Below are 17,669 nucleotides of genomic sequence, written 5' to 3' on the forward strand. Positions count from 1 at the left end.
CAGATGCGTCCGAGCGAGGCGTGGGAGCAGTTTTAATGCAGGAAGGACCGGATCAAGAATTCCATCCTGTCGTATTTCTCAGTAAGAAACTGTCTGAGAGGGAAAGCCATTGGTCAATCAGCGAAAAGGAATGCTATGCCATTGTGTACGCGCTGGAAAAGCTACGCCCATATGTTTGGGGACGGCGTTTCCAACTACAAACAGACCATGCTGCGCTACAGTGGCTTCATACCGCCAAGGGAAATAACAAAAAACTTCTTCGGTGGAGTTTAGCTCTCCAAGATTTTGATTTTGAAATACAACACATTTCGGGAGCTTCTAACAAAGTGGCTGATGCACTCTCCCGGGAAAGTTTCCCAGAGTTAACTGGTTAACAATTGTTTTTGGAATGAAACATATTGTTAGTTTTTGTATAATCAGTCGTATGTCTAAAGGTACATGTGTCTTATTAACTCTGTTTTCTCCTAAAACTCCAGGAAGAAATCACAGCCAGTGTGGAACCGAACATCCAACACTATCTGTGATTTGGGGGGCGTGTCATAACTATAAAGGGAAGGGTAATAGCTGTCCTGTGTACAGTACTATAAATCCCTCCTGGCCAGAGACTCCAAAATCCTTTTCCCTGTAAAGGGTTAAGAAGCTCAGGTAACCTGGCTGGCATCTGACCTAAAGGACCAATAAGGGGACAAGATACTTTCAAATCTTGGGGGGGGGAAGGCTTTTGTTTGTGTTCTTTGTTTTGGGACGGTGTTCGTTCTCCGGGAATGAGAGGGACCAGACATCAATCCAGGTTCTCCACATCTTTCTAAACAAGCCTCTCCTATTTCAAACTTGTAAGTAAATAGCCAGGCAAGGCGTGTTAGTTTTCCTTTGTTTTTCTCAACTTGTAAATGTACCTTTTACTAGAGTGTTTATCTTTGTTTGCTGTACTTTGAACCTGAGACTAGAGGGGAGTCCTCTGAGCTCTTTAAGTTTGATTACCCTGTAAGGTTAATTTCCATACTGATTTTACAGAGATGATTTTTACCTTTTTCTTTAATTAAAAACCTTCTTTTTAAGAACCTGATTGATTTTTCCTTGTTTTAGATCCAAAGGGGTTTTGGATCTTGATTCACCAGGAGTTGGTGGGAGGAAGGAGGGGGGGTGGTTAATTTCTCCCTGTTGTAGATCCCAGGGGGGGGTTGGAACTGATTCACCAGGAGTTGGTGGGAGGAAGGAGGGGAATGGTTAATTTCTCCTTGTTTTAAGATCCAAGGGGTTTTGGATTTGTTTTCACCAGGGATTTGGTGAGGGTTTTTCAAGGCTTCCCAGGGAGGGAATCCATTGATGGTGGCAGCCGAACCAGAGCTAAGCTGGTAGTTAAGCTTAGAAGTTTTTCACGCAGGCCCCTACATTTGTACCCTAAAGTTCAAAGTGGGGATCTCAGTCCTGACAACTCATGTGAACCATGGAAGTGGAGAGGCAGATAATGGACACATGTGCCATTGATGATCCCACCCCAGTTCAGGAAGCCCATTTACTGAAAGCTTGCAGTTTTTTTTAGGGGCACTGCCCACCTTCGCCACCTGCAGATGAACCAAAGTAATAATTGTCTGACAAATTCATCACTACAGAATCTAGTTGACTTGCCAATACTGAATGGATTAGCCACAGATCTGATGATCTTGGGTAGCTAGCTTCCAGAGGACAATAGCATCCTTCTTGTGGACTGGTATGGTCCCTCTCCTCCTCATTTCCTGTTGTTTAAAAGCTGGAGAGAGTTCCTCATGCAGCTTCAGGAATGTGGCCTTACTAATGCAGAAGTTCTGTGCCCACTGCTGCTCACCTTCTGCTCCTGACAACTCCGGCTGAATTTAAGCCCTGAGGATATTATAGCAAGGGCCCCAGCCCTCCACTCTTATTCCCTAGTGTGGCCTCTCTTCGCTTATGGTAGGCTGATACAAGGAAAGTAACTTGAGGATAGATCACTCTAGTTAATTCTGTAGCATGGACATGTCTACACTGCAGATGAAAGATGAACCTGAGCACAGGCATACCCATGTTAGCTTTAATCTAACTAGCACAGAAAACAAGAATAGTGTAGAAGTAGCGGCACAGGCTTCAGCATGAATTAGCAACCAGCGTACATACCCAGCACTCTTGTTGCTAGCCTGCGTTGAAAACTATGCCACTATGTCTAAACTGCTAGTGTTAGCTCTGCTAGCTAAAGCTAGCATGGGTATGCCCATGCTCAATCACACTTTACACCTGCAGTGTAGACATGTCTGTGCTATAGAATTAAGTAGTGTGATCTACCCTCAGTTTACTTCCCTGCTGTCTGTCTATCCTGAGGAAGAGAGGCCATAGTTGGAAATAACTCTGTATATCTGCACTACAACCTTGGAGTCTGATTCCCATTTTGAGTAGACATACCTGCACTAGTTCTCACTGGAGCTACCCTACCACTCTAAAACTAGTTGCATAGCTGGGGCAGTGGCAGCACAGGCCAGCCACTCTGAGCATGTAACCATGGGGGGGAGGAATAGCTCAGTGGTTTGAGCATTGGCCTGCTAAACCCAGGGTTGTGAGTTTAATCCTTGAGGGGGCCACTTAGGGATCTGGGGCAAAATCAAAATTGGTCTTGTTAGTGAAAGCAGGGGGCTAGACTCAATGACCTTTTAGTTCTAGGAGATGGGATATCTCCATTAATTTATTTATTTATTATTTATGGGGTTCAGGTGCGTTTGTATTCAGGGCAACTAGCCTGTGGTGCCACTCTACTAAGGGTTCACTGCTACTTTTAGCATGCTAGCTCACATGAAAATGTGCAAATGTGTGTATGGGAAATGAAAATCCCATTTCTGATCTGTAATGTAGACTTAGCCTCAGAGACTTTCAAGCCAGTTTCTGTTCCAAACTGAAGGATTCAGGTCTGCTCCATTTTTGCCAAAGATTTAGTTCGCTTTTCACACTACATTATAAAGGTTGCACACACTGAAAACCTGCTAAGAGATTTAACATTATTTCCTAGCTCTAGTCACCCAACATTACGTAGGGTATCCATTGATTCCAAAGAAGCTACTGTTCACTTCTGTCTCAAACTAATCCCACTGTGACTGAAGGAGGTGGACGGGGAGGTGCAAATTTGATGGAGGGTAAAGGGGAGTTGGATGGAGGTAGAGGAAGTGACTCAGAGTTGGGAAAAAATAAGAAACAGTGAAAGCTGAGAGCCCCAGTACCCTGTCATTCCCAAGTGCTGGTTTCTGCATGAACGCAGGGCTAGAATAAACAAAATACACAGTTTTGTTCTGTGATTATTTTAAAAACATCGTGAAAAGTTTTGCAACAGTTAATAATAATAAAAACCCAGCAGCTACTAACCGCTTATGTGCCTCCACCCCCTCAGCTGCGGGTGCCGCACACTCTCTTGCCCCACAGGCTAGAGACAGAGGGAGATGCCTTCGCAGCTCCCAAGGTACGCGCACAGCAGCCGAGTGGGGCGGGAAGAATGATGATGATGTTGTTGACTTTTAGCTGTGTCCACAACGGAAGCAGCAGCTGGAGGAGGGCACCCCGCGCCCCCCCCCTAAAAAACTGGGGCCCAAAATGGCTGTCTGGCTTAGGGGGGGAACCCCCGTCGGCTGCTGTGAAATAAGCACTCGCTCTCTCTCCCTTTTCGCCCTCGGTGCCTTCCCCCTACGGGTCTCCGCCTCGCTCCCCACATCGAGCGCCCTGTCCCGTCCCGTCCCCGCCTCCTCCTCACAACCGCTCTTCTTCCACCGCTCCCTCCTTCCCTGAGCCCCCATCCTCCCCTCCCCCCACTCAGCTCCCTCCCTCCAAGTTCTTCTCTCCCATTCGCCGCCGGCCCGTGCCTCCACAGCCAATCAGAGGGCGCGGCCGGTAGGGGTGGGCGTAGCCTCGGCCGGCTAGATCGAGGCTACCTCCTCCTTTCCCCTCCCCTCTCCTCTCCTCTTCCCTCCCCCCTCGGCTCTGTCCCTTTGCTGGTTACCGGCACATTTCGCCGCCCAGGCAGCCGAAGCTAGCGAGCGGCCGGAAGGAAGCCAGGAAGTGCGGAGGCGGCAGTGGCAGCGGCGGCCTAGTGGCGCAGGCCGCAGCGCAGACGGGAAGGGAGTGTGAGTGAGCGAGGCGGCGGCGCCGGGCAGGGGATCCCGGCAGGCCCGGGAGGAGGCCGCGCTCCTTCTCTCCCGCCATGGCCGACAACGAGAAACTGGATAACCAACGGCTGAAGAACTTCAAGAACAAAGGCCGCGACCTGGAGGTAGTTCCCACAGCGCCCTGCGGGAGGGGCCGGGCATGGCGGCGGGACTGGGCCGCTGTGCTCTGGCGTCTCTCCTAATCCCGCGCCCGGCACCACCGCCTCCCTGCTGCTGCATCAGCCGAGGGCCTGCTCTGGGGCTGCGGCCTGCACTGCCAGCTGAGGAGGGGAGGGAGTGTCTTCCCCTTTCTCCTCACGAGGGAAGGGAAGCTACTGAGGTGGGGTGAGCGCGGACGGGCTGAGCCCTTCGCTTCCCCAGCCGGGAACGGGCTGTCTTCCCCTCCTCACCCGGACAGCTGTGGGGCTGAGGGTGGCTGCCCGGAGTGGGGAGTGTCTGCGCTGACAGGGGAGTTAACGCCTTTCGGCATTTCCCTTCCCTGGGTGTCTCCCTTTGCTGTACACCAGGGAGAGGAACGGGGCGGGTGCTGAAGGGTGTGTGGCTATTTGGGGGGGACGGGACGGGGGGGGACGACGACACCTTTCTCGTCCTTCTCTCTTTAAGAAGCTGGTAGCCGCTGACACGGAGGGAGTTCCACTGTCTCTTAGCTCTTCCTAGTTCGCGTGTTAGGTCTTTGCTTCAGGCTTCACGTACTTTATTTTACCGCGCCTTGTCAATACGCGGTATACCTGAGGGAAGGCTTCAGCCAGCACAGCAGCCGAGTTGTTTCAATATTTAATGTATTTGTGTAGTATCTACAGGGTAATGCATAGTTAAAATGTAAAATATTAGTTATAAACTGCTCATTGCCCTAACACAGGTGCAGCTACAGCACTATGGAAACAGTTAAAGTACAGTAAAATGTATCTTGTACAACCTCACGTTGGTTTGGCACTGTTATGATTTGTGTTAAATACCATCTGGATATCAACCCATCAATCCACCCCCTTCCCAGATAGTGATGAAAGCAGTTCTGATTTACAGTTTGGCTAACAAATTCAGGATATGGTTTTTCCCAGTTTGGGTAGTGAAGGCCAACGAAGACCCTTATTGGAAAGTGTCCTGCCGTTGTTGATCCTTGTTTAAGCTGTGGGAGCTGCTGCATCAATATCATATGGGACAGAGACAATTAGTCAAGTAAGCCAGTCCTAAGCAATTCAGGGTTTCTTCAGGGAGCTGATTTTAATAGAGAATGCTTTATGAACGCCACACAGAAACTATTGGGAGCCAATTAAGATGCCAGAACACTGCCATAATGTTATCTGCATGAAACACCACTTAAGTGGGCATGTGTTCTCTGCTCTAACTTTCTGAATGAGCTCAACGCGTAGTAGAGCATAGTATAATCTAATGTTGAGATGACACAAAGGCATGGGTAGGACTGTAGGAGGTAGGATCCAATAATGGCTAGGTTTTGAACTCCGTGAGGTGTGCCAATATAATTTTTTACTTTTTTGTTTACCTGAAATGTTTGGGGATGTCAAATAATTGAGTGTAAAGCATTGAGGGAATAAATGATTCGTTTAATATTAAAGGATTCAGAAAATGGGGTTCTGCTGTCTTTGTGTAGAAAGTACCTTCCCCAATGAGGTGTTCACTGGTTCCTCTCCAAATACTAAAAAAAAAAAAAAAAAAAGCTGTATTATAATTCCAGAAGTGTTATTGTGAAGGTTTTTAGTTAAAACAAACAAACCACATGCGTTTCATTCTCTTCTGTATATTTAGTATGAAAAAGTATAATTCAGAGTTCTCTTAAATCACTACTATTTCTGATGCCTAAACATTGCATCTTAATGTTGATTCTCTAAAGTTATACTGTACATATGTTAATCCTGAATCCTTCCCACAAAATCATAGGCCTTTATAATTTGGATAACACACAGAAATAGAATGTGATAGCCTGTCTAGTTTTAATTCTTGATTAAATCTTAGAGACACATCAATTTAAAGATCACCTTGTTGGAAAACTTTTTACCTATATTTGTTTCAAGTAACCAGTAAGATTTCTGTTGTTGAAAGCATTTAGAGGAAAATATTTCTCCTAGCTTGTTTATTTTCAGCATTTTATAGGTAATTTAACACTGTTTTTCTTCTTTGAGAGAGAAACATTTTAAAATAGGAAAATTTGTAAAACCACAAAAATTGGCAGGGGGACTTAGTGATATGTGTAATACTGTACAGAGTTTAAAAATCGTTTTAAAATTATTAATTTCAGGTAGACTGTGTGCCATTAGTGTGGTGGAGTTTTTTTATCTACTATTAAAGTAGTCTTGTGCAAAATGAAAACATTGTTAAGCTGTTAAGTCTTGTTAAATTTTAGAGACTGACATCTCTCTAACAAATCTTGGACCATATGCTCAGTACTTAAAATAACTACTGTGGATGATCATTTTTCATACAATAGCTCAGGCTTGTGACTATCATTCTTATTTATTAACTGTTTATATATCACATTCTTTCATTACAGCATGAAATGTTGGTAATGGCTGCATTTAGTCAACTTTAGCAACTGTTGATGTTTTTTTGACCTAGTTCATAATGCAAATTTAATATTGCATTGTTTTTAGCAGAAAAACATCTCTTCATATCAGAAATGATTATTTGATTATTCCAATACTGTAGGCCCCTGCTAAAGTTAGCTGTTTATCCATTAGTTTCTTTATTACAAAATTTCAGTCTGTCTTCTGTCCCATAGTAGAACACTCAAAAAAAAAAAAATCCAAAAGTTTTGTGCAGATTGCACAACTACCTTTTGCATTTGTTTCAGTGAATGCCAGATTAATAGGTAGGTGTAGAGACCACTAAAGAATAAGTAGCATTCAGGATGTAGTGGTGGAAAGAGTAGAGAATAAAGATTATTTGTGATTCAGTTTCCAAAGTTTGTGCTTTTGTTCTGTTCAGAATCACACATTGGTACAGCTGTTAATCCCCAGTAACTTTAGACTGTATTTAATTGGAAAGTTTTAAGTTACAGGCTTCTTATTTATAGCATTTTTGTGTTTTAGATAGACAATAAAAGAAAACTTTAAAATATCTAATTCACATGCTTACATGTGTACATATGTTACACAACCATGTGCTGCATATACCTGTGAACTTCAAGTACAGTACTACAGAAAATTAGTTGGCACTAGGTTTTTATTTGTATTTTGTAAACTTTCATAAAGTCCTTCATACACAAGCATGCATGTATGATGTTGCTTCAAAACGTGCAGTTTACATATTCAGCTGAAGTTCTGGTGACTGTAAGGAGTAATACATAACACTGTTATTGTTCAGAAAGTGTCTAAAATGCATCTTTGCACTTATGCGTGCTTGTTTCCCACAGTCAGTCTGCTGTCAATGTCATTCTGATCTCTCTTCTCAAAATCAGTCCACTGAAAGAGGTCATAGCATATTAGCCTCTCACTTGTGCATACTGTCTCAGTATTAGCCATATATAATAGAGTACTGTACAAAGTATAACAAATCGATAATTCCTAAATCTTGAAAAAGCTTATTAAATGTTAAGTTGGATCTGTGCAGACAATATTTAAAATTACACGAAGAAGTCAGCCTTCACAGAAAAGCCAGCTTTATCACACTGATCTTTTTTCTCCATAGCAGTGTTAACAAAACTATATATAAAATACTGTGTATGTCCATCTGCCAGGAATGAAATGGACAGCCGGGTAAGACCAGTACATAAGCTTCTTCCTTAGTCTTGTCATCCTGCCTTTTGTACTGGAAGCATGGGTCATATGCCGGGTTTTTTTCTTTTTCTTTTTCTTTTATGCTTTCTTTGAGTCAGAGAGGTGAGCTGCTTTTCCATTTACTGTGAGTATAGATGAAATACCAGCCTATTCTATTTCTGGCACTTCCTCTGGATGTAGCTCTGTAAGCCTTGAAACCAAACATTGGATCTTGCCCCACTAATACAATTTTGAGGCTGTGTATTCCCTAAAGGATTAAATCAGTGGTCTAGAACCAGGTTAAGTACAAATAGTTCAATGTCTCCATGCTAGCTCTGTTGATTCATGTTTTGAACCCCTGCAGTTTTGTCCCACTCTGTGCTAGCACAGTTGCATTGCTCTCTAAGTAACTGGCAGTTTCCAGAATTGGTGGTTTGTGGAAAATTTTGAAAGTCAGTGGTTTACTGAGGGACAATAATAACATAGGTAATAGAAAAGTTTGAGCTATTTGTGCTGTTATCGCAGAGTCCACTGTCCACAATAGCATTAAACTGTTTCAGACTGACTGTAGACAAGACTTGAGAGTCTTTCAATAAGAAACTGGTTAGATCCAAACAAAGCTTTAAGTTCCTCTCTCCTAATGGTGGTATTGGATGAGCTATTTAGACCCTTCATAATTCTTCCTTTGTAGAGGATACTCCTACAGTGTACAGCCCCGTATTTCTTGAAACTACATATTGGGTCTTGCTCCAAGTTGGTGACAGTAAGCCAGTGTTGGAATTGTCATGATAGTATCCAACTCTGGATAAAGATACTATTCTTCCTGCAATGTAGCATTGCTTTGGTTCATTTGTAGGACCTAATTTATTATTATGTACGTAGAGGGGGATTGTAACTATTAACAGTCCCAATGAGATCATAGGGAGACTTTGTGTTGTTTTGAAACCGCTGGTCTAGAGTAAGGATGGAAATTTCCCTGACCTCTTGTCAAGAAGACCCCAGAATGGTATAGTCACCTGCCTATGGGATCTTGATTGATATTTAGCTTGTTAAATGACAGCTAGAGCTCTTATCAAATGGGCAAGATTGTGAGGCCTTTGTTTGAGGAAGACCCTCTTAAATTGTCAGGCATCAGTGTTGGCATCATGCTGTCTGAACATGCCTGTGAGGTGTGATCTAGTGGTGCCACCGTTGCCTCTCCAGTGTTCCTGCTGTAAGATTTGTCGGTGCAAGTACTCATGGTGATTTTTTTTTATTTGCCTTCCTTATCTCTGGATAGACAGCAGCATCTTGAACACAGATAAATAATTTGCCCATGAAATACTGATATCTGAGGCTGAGGGGGGGAAAACTGGCTAATTACAAGAGGATAGTAGGGGATTGTCCATCATAGCACACCCTCAGAGTGACATTAGTCCTGAGTAAGCTACAGAGAGTGCAGGCAAAAGTCTGTAGGAGGCAGATGCCAGGGATGGGGAAACTGTGAATCCTGGATTTGGAGCAGGCATCAGGGAACAATCTGAGGCACATTTCTTTCCTTTTAACATGTCTGTTTGCTTCTTACTAATATGTAAGAATATGCAATAAATTAAATATGTTCCCCAAATTGGAGATTGAACTTTCGATCCCAGGTCCTGTGCTGCAGCCTAGAAGCACACAGTTAAGGAAGGGACTACAAAGATGGCTTTCGTGTTCTGAATTGGGTCAGTCCCATAATTTAGCTTAAATTCCATTAGCCATAGTTGCTGAGGATCAGCATGAAATAAGGTTGCCCCCTTCCCTCAATTATGCCTTCTTTAGGTCTGTAATTTGTCAGTGGTGTGGCATAAAGTGACTCTACAGGAGGATCTGGTCTCCAATTTCCTGAACTCAAATTCTGCTACACTACTTCTGCCAGAGATCACTTGTATAGTCTTGGCTTTCCAACAGAAGTAATATAGGTGCAGGAGAGCAGAGTAATACTAATATGTCAGAAGGTGTACATCTGCAAATCAGGGAGGAATATGGCACCTAGATACCATAGTGATGGGCATGTTTGAAAGCTATAGCTTGAGATGTACGACCAGACGACGACACCTGCATTTAGTGCTAGTATCAGTTTAACAAATGAACGTATTTGTAAGAGAAACTTTTATCAATGCCTGTGTATCCTGTCATGCCAATAAAGAAATTTGAATTAAAACTGTTAGAAAATATATACAGTGTTTAATAGTTTATAAGTTTTAATCAGCTATCACTTATATTTATTTCACAACTATTGTGCATATATTCCAATAAAAGCCTGTAAATGGATAATTATAATTTTAGTTCTTTATCTCATCCTGTGTGTTGTAATAATTTGTCACCAGTTCAGATGTAGAAGAGAAACCCAAATTCTTTGTCAAACTGACAGTTGTTTCTTGTCTTTCCGCTTACTAGGTATTGTTAGGGAATTCTAACTATTGTTTCCATATGCTAATTTATCAGTAGTATTAGATGTCCAATAAAGTTGTCGCTTCATGTTCTCAAAACACATTGAGGTGTCACCTTCTTTTACTCTATTTGCAGTATGCTTTAGACAGTTCCCTTTGGTTCTCTTTACAATTTAATGTCATGTGAAATAGCTGAGAAAAGCTTATTAAATAACTCCAGCTCTACTAGCAAAATAAGTATATATTCCTGAAATTAGCAACCTTTTTCAGTGTACTGGTAGTGTTAAAGATCAGATATTACTGTTGGCCTGTTTGTATAGGGCATTGCATTTTTGTAGGCTTTACCTTGACTATAAATCCAAGCTGTACAAATGGGTTTACTATTCAGTTATTTTAGTAACTTCAGAATAAAAATCCTTGTTTTTAATTGATTGCCCTATTATATTATATTTGTTTAAAGCTTTCTAAATATATACTGCCTACTTGCTGTTCCTAGACTATGGTGCTTTTATGTTGTAGGACACAGTGTACTTATAGACTGTGGCTCTTGTCCAGTTGTCCTGGGTGATGCAACTGTGTTACATAGGGTCTTCTGCTGTGTTTTTGATACATTAAGCCATTATAGTTTCTGAATCCTGTGTCTGATGTCTCTTACACTCTTATCAATGTTCCTTTTTTGGACACAAATATGTAAAATAACTTTCCTGTGTTCTTACCTCCTTGTAAAATCTTTTTTTTTTAAAAAGCAAGATTTTGTAACATACTTAACTATGAGAGTTGAAGCAGAGAATAGAACAAATGGTTTAATTGCATTAGGTATGATTTTGCTTTTGCATCTCATTGCATGCCTCATTCTGAATTGGTCCACAGGCAATGAAAGAATCATCCAAAGGCCAAAGAGATCTTGATTATTTTGTCTTGGAATGGGAAGGAAATAGTGTTGCAATTTTTCCTTCCCCATTGTTTTGTTCATCTGGCTGGCCAAAAAGGAAAAGTCATTCTGTAGCAGTAACAGGTGACAAACTGAATGTCATGTGTCCTACCCAGCTCTTCTGAAATAGTTTTACATTATAGTGAAACATATTACTTTTACAGGAATACAACCATGATCACCTGTATCTGTCACATTTAAACTTCGAGTCCTTGTTTTTAAAGCTTTGGCAATTACTCTGCTCTGCATAAGCCTTACTCCCAACGGTTTCCTTCTCCTTTTCCACTCTGTTCTTAGGCTTGGAAGTCTTCAGCTTCTTGAACAAGTCAACCATTCTTTCTTCATTCAATTCTCTCATTTAAAACAGTTCTCAATTCTCCTTTTCTAATACACTGTAGAAACAAATTGTTAAGAAACAACTTGAGATCTCATTACAGAAAGAAACAAAAACTGATATGTTGTCATTTTTGCTAGATCTTATAAAATAATATCTAATAGCTATAGTTAAAGTGACATTCAACATGAAATGAAGAGTTACAAGTATTTTCAGGTACTGCATTAGCACCTAGATCATCCTGCCAATTTCTGTAATTTTATAATCACATTTTCTATTTTCAAATGTTTCTCTCCCCATGACTGTGCAAAAGTTCCAAACAAACAAGGAATTGACTAATCAGGAAATGTGGTGAAACTGACTACATGCAAAGTACTGATAAATGCTCAAAGTAAACAAACTGAAAATAATTTCTCTAATCATTCTATTACAGTAATTTTAGTTGTATTTGTAATGTAACAGTAAACCATTTTCAGACAAATGTTTTTTCTAAATTGAATATTTGTCAATGCCCTTTATTCTAAACTGTTCGTGTGTGCAGTAATTTAATAACCAAACTACTTAATAATCTCCCATGCTAATATCTGTTTATGCACAAGTGTGTGAAATTTTGAATTTTTACTTTAAACATCTGGAAAAATCTGACACATTTACAAATACGTATTGAATGATGCAGGCTCCTTTGAAGCCTTTGCATGCAGTCAGGCTATGCCTGGTCTAGAGGAGCCCTGGCCTCAGCCAAGTATGTATCCGGAAAGAACATTCTACTTCCGTCTAATAAATAGATCCATATTACAAAATTTGTTCTTCTTAAAAATCTCTCTATTTTTACTTTACTAAAAATCTTGATAAATCATTAAGGTTGCAAAGTGAAGCATTCTGGTCAGGAAAAGCTAATGCTGAGGTTGCCTGCACAACCTTCACTTTTACCTCTGTGTGTATGCTAGTATTTTAATTATACAATCATCTGCCAATCTATATATTCAACAAGGCAGACATTCTACAGATATAATAGTATCTGTATAGTGAAGGTGTACATAATAAAAAAAAAACATAGTACAATCCTTTAGATAGTTAAGTATGGATCAAATTTTATTTGCCATTTCCATAATATAAACTAGAAATAGATCCACTGAATTGATGGACTTACACAGCTGTGCAATCAATAACAAAGTAGGTTTGGACACTCTGCACAGGCTGGACAATGTACAGTGAGTGAAGCAGAGATAGAATTTTTGTCTCATTCAGTGTACCATCCAAGGTATGTTCAAGGTGTTGAATTCTAGTATCAATACTATAATTAAAATTGCATCATAATGCATATGCACAAGAGGATAGTTGAGGTTGTTGACACAACTTTAACATTTGCATTGCCTGACATTTGAGTGATTCCATTTGCAACTTAAACTTTCAAATGTCTGCAAAAAGAACAGGAGTACTTGTGGCACCTTAGAGACTAACAAATTTAATAAATTTAATAAATGCTCTAATAAATTTGTTAGTCTCTAAGGTGCCACAAGTACTCCTGTTCTTTTTGCGGATACAGACTAACACGGCTGCTACTCTGAAACCTTTCAAATGTCTGTTGTTTAATGCCATTGGTAAATCAGAAAAGTGTCAAGCACACCATTTTGTAATTATATACAATTATTTATAAGTATTGTTCCTGAGAAATTACCAGGTGCTGTATTCATGGCACAACCAAGGAAATTAAAGCTCAGGCCTGGTCTACTCTAAAACATTATGTCACTCAAGGGTATAAAAAGTTCACAGCACTGAGATATGTAGTTAAGCTGTCCTATGCCCTGCTATAAACACTGCTAGGTCGATTGGAAGAGTTCTTTCATTGAACTAGCTACCACCTCGCAAGGAGGTGGATTTACTACAGCAATGGAAAAACGCCTTCCCTTACTGAAACAAATGTCTGCACTACAGCGCCATAATTGTGCTTCTGTAGTGCTGGTAGTGTAGATATAGCCTCTGATTTAAACAGAGCTATTTATTTCTCTGTGTTACATCAGTCTTTTTGTCCCAAGAACTACTGTTAATCTTTAAGTGCCTCTCTGAGTACTGGTGAATAATTACAAGCAGTACACCAGTTTTCACTAGTGTAACTTAACATTAGAATATTTTAATACAACTAGTCCAGTTAACTCTGAAATAAACGTATTCTGAAAACCCAAACCCAGAAAGGGCTATACAGTTCTATCTGGAAAATTGTGAAATAAATTAAAAGGCTCTGTACAAAATTATCATATTCTTTATTGGCATGTAATGATATTTATAAGAATGGGTTTTTATTGTTACCATGTTTTGTGATATAAACAATTTATTCCCCTCACTTCCCCCCTTACATAATTTATTCCCTTGTTTCCATGTACTTTCCCTGTTGTGGGATAGTCCCTTTATTAGTTTGTATTTTGGAAAAATAGGACTGAGGAAATTTATGCAAGTGTTGAGCAGATATTATACAGCACAAATAATGTAGTTATTGTATTAAGTAATAGAAACAGAGATATATCTGTATTTAATGGTAGTTTTATATTTCAAAACAAAATCCCATACTGATGAATCGAAAGTAGTTACTTGGTCTCTATTTACATTAAAAAAAAATTAATTAAAGATGTCTTCTAAAAGTAAAATATTTAGAAAGCTGCCAAAGCATGTTAAATCACATCACAATGACTTGGTCCAGATTGGGAGTATGCTGTAATTATTTTATCTTAAACTTTTCAGACTATGAGAAGACAACGAAATGAAGTTGTCGTGGAGTTAAGAAAGGTAAGATCTATTAGTGTTTTTACTAAATATAACTTCTATATCTCAGGCATTTGAGTAGAAATTACAGAAGTTTTTTGTGTCTGAGGCAAAGACAATCATAGTACTTACTTTTTTATAGACCATTTAAAAGGATGTTGTCAAATTTTATTTGTCTTTACAGGGTCTGTGGGGAGGGAAGCTTCAAAGCAGATGCTACCAAGTCAGGAACTAAAAATGCACATTAGTTGTTTATCTATAAATGAATGACTGTAACTTCATTTAAACTAGTTACACAAAGATCTTTAAGTCGAAACATTCCCTTGGATGTTGCCTCACTGATGACCAGTCCCTGCATTACCCTTTATTTGCTTCCTGTCCCTAATAACACTAATCACTGGGCTGTTCCCACGAGCCCCATCCCATCTACTGGGTTTCAGTGACATAGGCAAATTAATTTTGGTTTCTTCCTCACATGAAGAATTAGGGCTTTAAGGAATATTTCAATCTCTGTGTTGCTGAAACCATCCTCTACCAATACTCACTGGGAATCCTGTCCTCACTCCTCCTTGTCTTAAGATTTGAATAAGCTTTGGTCTTAATACTTCTCAAGAATGACAGTGGACTCTTTTTACTTGTAACTTACCAAGGATCATAGCTTTTCCTTAACACTTGCAAATAGATAATCAAGTCAAGCCTACTTCGTGCTTGGGGAAGGGCACAAAAATCCTAAGATGTCCGTACTCTTCTATAGCGAGGAAAGATATTCCTGACATTAAATCAGCAGTCAGCTGTAGCCCAAAACATACAGGGAGGCAAGAGTTAAAAGCTGTAATCCTTCAACATATATTGTTGCCAATGAAGCAAAATAAAATCACAATGGGAGAGATGGCTGGGGTGACCTTTTAATGATAGAAATGTGTACACTATTTTGTCTTCCCACTTGGGGAGGAGACCAGTGTACTGAACTGGCAAGCATCATACCCATCGATCAGGGCTGTTAGGGAACCTAGAACTTGGACATGGTGAGGAAAGAAGGATGGCAACAAAATTGTCCTGTTGCAGTTAGCAGGTATTAAAAAATTAAAACTAGTATGAGCATCCTACAATAAGCTAATATATGATGGAGAAAAATTAGGAAAGCAGTGAGGCTTATTAAATATTTTTAGTGGGTGACAGCAAGAGATTTGAAGCCATACATTGAAAAATACATGGATTTTTGTTTTGTTAAGTAGCTGCTGTGAAAATGCAGAATGTTTACACAGCATTGGGATAGTGGAATATGTTTGGAAAGTATGTTAACTTTCACTTAAGCATGGAAATGAATTTAAGATGTCTACATCTTTTTTCAAGTGGAATACTAGTATTTGCCAAGCTTTGCTTTTTCAACACTTGAATCCGTATTTTCGGGCTCTCAAACCCCATGATGCTCCATAGTAGTCATGACATATTTTGCAATACCAGACGACTGATTTGTTTGCTCTGAAATCTGAACAGCATTTCCACAAAGATTTTGATGCTGGGAGGGAAGTCTTCAAATTCTTGGCAATAAGTGCCAAGTTTGGAACAAAATAAAAATAGTGTTCAGTTTAGTATAATTTTAGATGAAGCAAAAGGTGTAGTAGGTAAAACTCTGGATGTTGGGACTGTGGGAGTATAAGCCATTAGAGCTCTGAGGGAAAAAAAAATCTTAACCTTAAAACTAGTACATTTTGTCCTAACAGAAAATTAAATGCAGTGGATTTAGTGGTTTCAGTGATGAATATAGACAAATGAGTTGTATATAGGTCATGTCACATATAGTAAAATCTTATACAGCTGTAGCAATAATCAAGAGATGGCCATCCTGTTCCTCGGGAAAGTATAAATGGTGAGCGCTCATCTTAGTCCCGTACTTCGATGCCTGGCTTGAATGTCTGAGCATTAATAGTACCAGTGAGATACTTTCTTTTAAGTTGTGGGTAAAAGTAAGTCATCTCAGCTTCTGCAGGGGGAAAAAAAAATAAAGCTGCAAAACACAGCAAATTTATTTTTCTTTAAAGAACAAGAGAGATGAACACCTGTTAAAGAGAAGAAATGTACCCCATGAAGATATCTGTGAAGATTCAGATATAGATGGTGATTTCAGAGTGGTAAGAATTAAGTGTCTGAAGTTTTTCTTAATTAAAAAAAAAAAAAAAAAAAAAGTATATCTAACTGTTGTGTTTTTTTTTCCCACCCCCCAGCAAAACACCTCATTGGAGGCAATAGTTCAGGTAAAAATATTTATTTTTCTCTGAACTTTTTTGGTTTAATGACAAATGTAAAATGGCTGAATTCTTAAGTTATTGATTTTATTGTAGAATGCTTCAAGTGACAACCAGGGTATCCAGTTAAGTGCAGTGCAGGCTGCAAGGTAAGAGCACAGTTTATTCAGCTTTGCTGTTTCTACTCTTGCAGCTTATATAGTGCTATTAAATTAAGAAAATTGTGAATTCTTACACTAGTACAGGGGTCGGCAACCTTTCAGAAATGGTGTGCCGAGTCTTCATTTATTCACTTTAATTTAAGGTTTCGCGTGCCGGTAATACATTTTAATGTTTTTTAGACAGTCTCTCTCTAGAAGTCTATATAATTATATAACTAAACTAGTGCTGTATTGTAAAATAAACAAGGTTTTCAAAATGTTTAAGAAGCTTCATTTAAAATTAAATAAAAAAAGATTGATCTTATGCCGCCGGCCTGTTCAGCCTGCTGCTGGTCTGGGGTTCTGTTCACATAGGCCGGCAGCAGGCTGAGCGGGGCCTGCAGCCAGGACCCCGGCTGGCAAGGGTCTGGCAGCCAGAACCCCAGACCAGCAGCAGGCTGTGCGGAGCCAGCGGCCGGGACCCCAGACGGGCAGTGGGCTGCGCGGCTCAGCCCACTGCCACTCAGGGGTTCCATCCGCCGGCTCCTGCCAGCCGGGATCCTGGCTGCCGGACCCATTCAGCCCGCTGTTGGTCTGGGGTCCTGGCCCTACCCACATACAGTGGGTACCTACCTTCTCCCTGGTTCTGGCCCATTCTCTTCCTCTCTCTGCACTGAGCTGAGGGTGGGAGTGCACTGAGCACAGGGCTGGGGGTGAAGGATCTGGCCAGGAGCTAGAATGAGGGAGGGGGGCTCAGGGTTGGGGCAGGAGGTTTGGGTGTGGGGCACTTACCTGGGCAGCTCCCATTTGGTGCGAGGGGTGGGGATGGGGATGTGGGGGGGTGCATAGGGTGTGGGGGGCTGGGGATGTGGGGGGGTGCCAGAGTCAGGGCTGGGGTCGTGGGGGGGGGGGGGGTGAAGGGGTCAAGCAGAGGGCTGGGTGTGTATGAGGGGGGTACAGGGCTCAGAGCAGGGGCCTGGGGTGTG

The 17,669-nt window shown here is 40.8% G+C and overlaps 1 protein-coding gene across 8 annotated transcripts in view; it reads left to right on the forward strand.

Annotated features, from left to right (window-relative positions):
* Positions 1-3,857: 3,857 nt before the first annotated feature.
* Positions 3,858-17,669, forward strand: part of KPNA4 (karyopherin subunit alpha 4) — a 79,560-nt gene continuing 65,748 nt past the window's right edge. For 7 of the 8 annotated variants that reach the window (XR_010590342.1, XR_010590343.1, XR_010590341.1 and 4 more), the window contains exons 1-5: positions 3,879-4,258; positions 14,277-14,321; positions 16,340-16,429; positions 16,523-16,552; positions 16,640-16,692. Coding sequence is in view for 3 of the 8 variants with exons in the window: in XM_042853713.2 (XP_042709647.1) it covers positions 4,190-4,258; positions 14,277-14,321; positions 16,340-16,429; positions 16,523-16,552; positions 16,640-16,692 (287 nt within the window). In the remaining 5 variants the exon portion in view is untranslated. Of the gene's footprint in view, positions 4,259-14,276; positions 14,322-16,339; positions 16,430-16,522; positions 16,553-16,639; positions 16,693-17,669 lie in introns of all 8 variants that reach the window. The other variant, XM_008165011.4, reaches the window with a different exon arrangement.

The sequence above is a fragment of the Chrysemys picta genome, chromosome 9, assembly GCF_011386835.1.
Source record: "Chrysemys picta bellii isolate R12L10 chromosome 9, ASM1138683v2, whole genome shotgun sequence".
Lineage (NCBI taxonomy): Eukaryota > Metazoa > Chordata > Testudines > Emydidae > Chrysemys > Chrysemys picta.